The 6,895-nt window shown below is 43.8% G+C and overlaps 1 protein-coding gene across 1 annotated transcript; it reads left to right on the top strand.

Moving 5' to 3' along the window:
- Positions 1-4,677: 4,677 nt before the first annotated feature.
- Positions 4,678-6,555, top strand: LOC141994646 (uncharacterized). Its single transcript, XM_074964877.1, has 2 exons — positions 4,678-5,454; positions 6,035-6,555. The coding sequence occupies exons 1-2, from the start codon at positions 4,872-4,874 to the stop codon at positions 6,553-6,555; spliced, it is 1,104 nt and encodes a 367-aa protein (XP_074820978.1). The 5' UTR covers positions 4,678-4,871.
- The last annotated feature ends 340 nt before the right edge of the window (positions 6,556-6,895 follow it).

Genomic DNA, 6,895 nt, shown 5'->3' with positions numbered 1-6,895 from the left:
CTTCAGGATAGGTTGTAGTTTTAGTGTTGGATCCCACTTTGCAGCTTGTCTTCCTCAAACTCTGCTCTCAGAGAGACTTGCACCTGTGTTGTTAAAAGTTGGACTGCAAACTTCCAGGTTTGTCCTAGTAATATGCACGTCAGCTGTCCGTGCATGTGCACCCTCACGCAAATTTCCTGGTGGGGGTGGGGAGCAGGAATTGCATTTTTAAAGATCCAGTTTAATCATAAAAGTAGCTTGGACAATGAGGTCAGTACAGTTTACCAAGCAGGCGCTGAAAGCATGAAGTAGAAAGTAGAGCTAACAATTCAGAATTATTTATAACAAGCCTGACTGAACAAATGATGGGGAAATATTACTCCAGACAAGCATACAAGAAAAGGCAGTTATTTGGAGTAAGAATGTGCCAAGATGCTGCTGTCTGTATTTGGCTTGAAGTTAATGAATTCTGGCAAACATTGTGACCATCTAGTGTTACCTTCTGGATAACACAGGCCATAGGAATTCCCTGAATTCATTCCTGCTTCAAGTCCTGCTTCAAGTCCAACATTTGACCTCACTCTGTCATTCTTGCACATTTACAACTCCCACTGAAATCAACACTTCCAGAATGTTCTTTTGAAGCATAGCCTATAATAAGACTGGCAAATATCACAGTGCTGCATGAAATAACATTTAAAATATACATCTACTACACTTTAATAGTCTAAATAAAAGCGTTTTCAAATGATCGTTAGTTTACTCCTTTGCCCCATTAGGTAATGAGTAAAAATGTGCTTAGCTTCACTGAGTGCAATGGCGTTATTTTGGATTGACACTTGGAAGGAACCAAGAGTAGAATTTTGGCTCAGTATAATTTTTGGGACCTAATCTGAAAAATAGAAACCTTAGGAGGAGAAACAAATGGGAAAGGGCACCACTATTAAGCTAAATTCTGCTTTCGTTTACATCAGTGCATTGCCATTGAGCAACATTGTTGCACAGAGGGGTGGCTGGTACAAGAAATGAGACAAACTCTGCTAAGTTTGCAAGTGGCTTTTGGGGGACAACGAAGAGGTGAAAATACAAACAGTTACAACTTATCAAAGGTACTTGGCAATGTCTCTTCAATGAAGTACAGTTTAAATAGAGAGCTGGTTCAGCCTCCTGGCCGCTGTTGCTCACTTTGGGGATTAGCTGCATAATTGCAACAACTCTCATTATGGAAAGGTTTTGGCTGACAATAATTCCTAAGGGCTAGCCCTCTCCTCAGCCGCAATCCATGAACTTTTCTTCTTGAGCATGGTGACCTACATCTCTTTGTTTCTCATCCAGAGCTTATATACCTCATGTCTTCTCCCTTAGGCTTCCTGCCTCCCTATTCCCTAAACTATAGGGGCTAAATGTGGCCACTCTTTCATCATAAACTTCCCTCCCATATGCCACATATTCTAAATCGGGTTTGTTGATCTCAAATGGTCAGTTTCAATCTCTGCAATGACCTTCCTATATCATGATGACTGGAATGGCATGTAATACCCCGAAGCAGATCTCTCAGTACAGTTGCCTTTTATAATACCAATTTGTGTCCATTCATATCTATTAGATAAGAAAATGAAGCAGGTGAGAAGAAAAGAGACATCAGTGATGCTTGTAGCCTCTTGAGTAGAAAGCAATATACTTCAAGCCAGCCAGCACTCCTCTACTTGATCTCCATAGTCATCAATGAAGAAACTACACACAGACAGTTCCTGTACAGCAGCATATACAAAAATGACGTATGCCCATTTTGTATTTATTATTATTTAGTCCCACTTCTGGTGATTGTGAATTCATGGTACATTATGTCTGCTGTTTTGAAAACAGATAAAATGCTACCAATATTAAGTCAGAGTTTATATATATATTTAATGGGCATTTTTGGTAATATGCTGTAAAATCTTTGAAACCTGCAAATACAATTAAAAGGAGCAAAGAGGGTAGGTTCCAATGTATTTTACCTAAAGGAGAGGAGTTTATTTTATTGCTGCCATATTCTGTATATATTGGTCTTGGCTAGAGATGATTTGCTTAACGCATTATTTTTTCTTTAAGGAAGCAGGGGACAAACAAGCCATTATTTGGCCCACCTTATAAAAATTAGTACATTATTCATGAGGAAGTATTGACTTGTGTACTACACTTTATGTGTTCTGCCTTAAATTTTGAAAGCCATCATTTATCTTCTTCAGACTTTGACATTTTCTAAATCTTGCTGAATACTGCAGCTCACAGGTTGCCTGCTCTCATTAGAATTTAGCTGTGTATTTGACCTTGCCAGCATTCCTGGCTGTTTTTATCAGACAGAGTGTGCTTGAAAGTGGTAATCTGTAATAGTTGTCCTCTGATGATTAATAGAAAAATAATGAAGGTTCTGGGGAATACATCCAGAGTTTTTCAATTAGAGAGCCACTCACATTTTAATTAGCACAAAGTTAGTCAATTAGGTAGTATTATGCTTTTTACAGATGTTAGAGTCCCCCCTCCCACTCTGAGAATGTTGATTCAAAGTAATATTGCCTTTTATTTGGTATTCATTAGACTAGAGATTATTGTCTATGGTGTATTTGCTTTCTAGTCTCACAGTTTTGGTAAGAATGAGCTAGATTAATGCCCAGCTAGGAACTCTTGCAGATTCATCTCCAACAAGCTTGTTGTTGGGGGAGGGTGTCATCTGCTTCCCTGGCACCATCTTCTTAGTACCCTCCGAAATACCTTTTGAGATGGAAAGCAGGAAGTAAGTGAAGGGCCAGGGTTGGGGAATGAACACCACCCCCTAGGAAGTCCCTCAGAAAAGCTGGTGAAAAGAGAGTATGGCTTCAAACTGCATCAGCTCTTCCATAGCCCCTATCCTCCTTGCTAAGAGCTGACCCCCTTTAAGTGAGATTTCTGGCTCATTGCAGGCTGAGACACCCTTGTAGGGTGGTTCCAATAGGTCAGTGTTTACAGGGGTTGTTTCTTGTAGTGTGGAGACAAAGGGCTTTTGTGTGGAAGCCCCGCATCTCCGTTGGATCCTCCTTCATCTGCATGCCAAGGGGGAAACAATTGCCCGTGGCACAGGGGTCCAACCAGCATAGTTTAGGGGATTTTTATAAGAGGAATTTTCCTTGTCTGGTGTCGTCCTCCTCCTCCCCCCAGGTTATTTCTACCGGAGGCAGCAGTGGGGTCTACTCTGAAGTTCTTAATTGTAGAAAACACTCACTTTTCTTCAAAAGTCAGAATGCAATAGGAGATGCTGCTTGGGTAGTATTAAGATTCTGTATATATCTCATATAGAAAACGAACATTTCCATTGCATTTGTTACCGGTTGCATATTGTCCAGAGGGGATTAATTTGCTTTGTGGTTTGGAGTTGGTATTGTGGGATATTGTGTGTGTGTGTGTGTGTGTGTGTGTGTGTGTGTTTGCTAATATAGAAGGTGTCTGTAAAATCCGAAATTAGCTAGTTGCTTGTATGCAGCTTTAATGTTATGCATTAAATATATTATGTGCACAGCAATAACTAAAATATGTATTTAACCAGGTGTAAACTGTATTAAAAATCTGACCAATGATGCAGCCTATTTACAGTATGTTAAATACTTGTTCTCTGTCACATACGTGGGGCCTGAGCTTTCATTTCTTATGTGCTAATGGGTATTTGGGGTTTGCAAGGAGGACCAAGTCCAGAATAGTGATAATTTAACTGCGTTTTTCAGCTTTTTAGTGTAGCTATGACCTCTGATTGAATACTAATATTTAGAACTTATCTAGCTATTTACTGTACGTAGTTATATGGCTCCCATTAATGTAATGGTTGAGCACCTCACAGTCTTTTAATGTATTTATAGTCGCAACCCTATTGTGACTTTCGAATCCAGTGCCTTAACCATCATTCCCCCATATAACTCCACATTTGGCCCATTTTAATAAAACTTGTGCTCCTCTGTAAAACCTTAACAGTGACTTCACCAGTCAAAATAACTTCCAGGTGCATGCAGTGTGTGACAGTCAGATGTGCTGCTCTGTTCATATACTTGATACAAAAGCACATGAGGTCACTGTCAAGATCAAGTTTGATGAAGCTGGTGCCTGTATTGCTTTTGAGTGTTTGTTGAAGATGAACCCAAGGCCTTGTGAAGCATTGGGTGTGTTACCAGTAGTGTTGTAGGCAGTAGGAAGGTGAAAAGGAATGCAAGTCTTTCCCCTTAACATCTCATTTCCCTGGTTTTAAGGCTTTGGGTAGGTGGGGTAGGTCCTCCCACAACTGTAACCATCTCTAACTGGTGTCAGAGTAGCAGCCGTGTTGGTCATCTCTAACTGTAGTTTTTGTATGCTAATAACTATAGAAATGTGTGGCATTGTAGTTCTTTCCCAAGTTTCATAGCTGGAGGTGGCAGGCTTCTGGATTTGTCAGATAATTCAGTCAGGTATTAATTTCCTCAGTGATACAGGATTTATTGTCCCAAGGGGATAAAGAGAGAACTCCTTGCTTGCATGGTGAGTTACCTCTGCTTAGCCCTGGTCTACACTAGGACTTTAGGTCGAATTTAGCAGCATTAAATCGATGTAAACCTGCACCCATCCACACGATGAAGCCCTTTATTTCGACTTAAAGGGCTCTTAAAATCGATTTCCTTACTCCACCCCTGACAAGTGGATTAGCGCTTAAATCGGCCTTGCCGGGTCGAATTTGGGGTACTGTGGACACAATTCGACGGTATTGGCCTCCGGGAGCTATCCCAGAGTGCTCCATTTTGACCGCTCTGGACAGCACTCTCAACTCAGATGCACTGGCCAGGTAGACAGGAAAAGAACCGCGAACTTTTGAATCTCATTTCCTGTTTGGCCAGCGTGGCAAGCTGCAGGTGACCATGCAGAGCTCATCAGCAGAGGTGACCATGATGGAGTCTCAGAATCGCAAAAGAGCTCCAGCATGGACCGAACGGGAGGTACGGGATCTGATCGCTGTATGGGGAGAGGAATCCGTGCTATCAGAACTCCGTTCCAGTTTTCGAAATGCCAAAACCTTTGTCAAGATCTCCCAGGGCATGAAAGACAGAGGCCATAACAGGGACCCGAAGCAGTGCCGCGTGAAACTGAAGGAGCTGAGGCAAGCCTACCAGAAAACCAGAGAGGCGAACGGCCGCTCCGGGTCAGAGCCCCAAACATGCCGCTTCTATGATGAGCTGCATGCCATTTTAGGGGGTTCAGCCACCACTACCCCAGCCGTGTTGTTTGACTCCTTCAATGGAGATGGAGGCAATACGGAAGCAGGTTTTGGGGACGAAGAAGATGATGATGATGACGAGGTTGTAGATAGCTCACAGCAAGCAAGCGGAGAAACCGGTTTTCCCGACAGCCAGGAACTGTTTCTCACCCTGGACCTGGAGCCAGTACCCCCTGAACCCACCCAAGGCTGCCTCCTGGACCCAGCAGGCAGAGAAGGGACCTCCGGTGAGTGTACCTTTTTAAAATACTATACATGGTTTAAAAGCAAGCATGTGAAAGGATTACTTTGCCCTGGCATTCGTGGCTCTCCTGGATATACTCCCAAAGCCTTTGCAAAAGGTTTCTGGGGAGGGCAGACTTATTGCGTCCTTCATGGTAGGACACTTTACCACTCCAGGCCAGTAACACGTACTCGGGAATCATTGTACAACAAAGCATTGCAGTGTATGTTTGCTGGCGTTCAAGCAACATCCGTTCGTGTGTTATCCTCAGGAGAGTGAGATATAATCCATGGTCACCTGGTTGAAATAGGGTGCTTTTCTTCAGGGGACACTCAGAGGAGCCCATTCCTGCTGGGCTGTTTGCCTGCGGCTGAACAGAAATGTTCCCCGCTGTTAGCCACAGGGAGGGGGGAGGGTTGAGGGGGTAGCCACGCGGTGGGGGGAGGCAAAATGCGACCTTGTAACGAAAGCACATGTGCTATGTATGTAATGTTAACAGCAAGGTTTACCCTGAAAGAGTGTAGCCAGTGTTTTATAAAATGTGTCTTTTTAAATACCGCTGTCCCTTTTCTTTTCTCCACCAGCTGCATGTGTTTCAATGATCACAGGATCTTCTCCTTCCCAGAGGCTAGTGAAGATTAGAAAGAAAAAAAAACACACTCGAGATGAAATGTTCTCCGAGCTCATGCTGTCCTCCCACACTGACAGAGCACAGACGAATGCGTGGAGGCAAATAATGTCAGACTGCAGGAAAGCACAAAATGACCAGGAGGAGAGGTGGCGGGCTGAAGAGAGTAAGTGGCGGGCTGAAGAGAGGGCTGAAGCTCGAATGTGGCGACAGCGTGATGAGAGGAGGCAGGATTCAATGCTGAGGCTGCTGGAGGACCAAACCAGTATGCTCCAGTGTATGGTTGAGCTGCAGCAAAGGCAGCTGGAGCACAGACTGCCACTACAGCCCCTGTGTAACCAACCGCCCTCCTCCCCAAGTTCCATAGCCTCCACACCCAGACGCCCAAGAACGCGGTGGGGTGGCCACCGGCCAACCAGCCACTCCACCACAGAGGATTGCCCAAAAAAAAGAAGGCTGTCATTCAATAAATTTTAAAGTTGTAAACTTTTAAAGTGCTGTGTGGCATTTTCCTTCCCTCCTCCACCATCCCTCCTGGGCTACCTTGGTAGTCATCCCCCTATTTGTGTGATGAATGAATAAAGAATGCATGAATGTGAAGCAACAATGACTTTATTGCCTCTGCAAGAGGTGATCAAAGGGAGGAGGGGAGAGTGGTTAGCTTACAAGGAAGTAGAGTGAACCAAGGGGCGGGGGGTTTCATCAAGGAGAAACAAACAGAACTTTCACACCGTAGCCTGGCCAGTCATGAAACTGGTTTTCAAAGCCTCTCTGATGCGTACCGCACCCTCCTGTGCTCTTCTAACTGCCCTGGTGT

The sequence above is a fragment of the Natator depressus genome, chromosome 10, assembly GCF_965152275.1.
Source record: "Natator depressus isolate rNatDep1 chromosome 10, rNatDep2.hap1, whole genome shotgun sequence".
Classification (NCBI taxonomy): Eukaryota; Metazoa; Chordata; order Testudines; family Cheloniidae; genus Natator; species Natator depressus.
The sequence above is the reverse complement of the archived record's forward strand: the minus strand, read 5'-3'. Positions and strand labels throughout refer to the sequence as shown.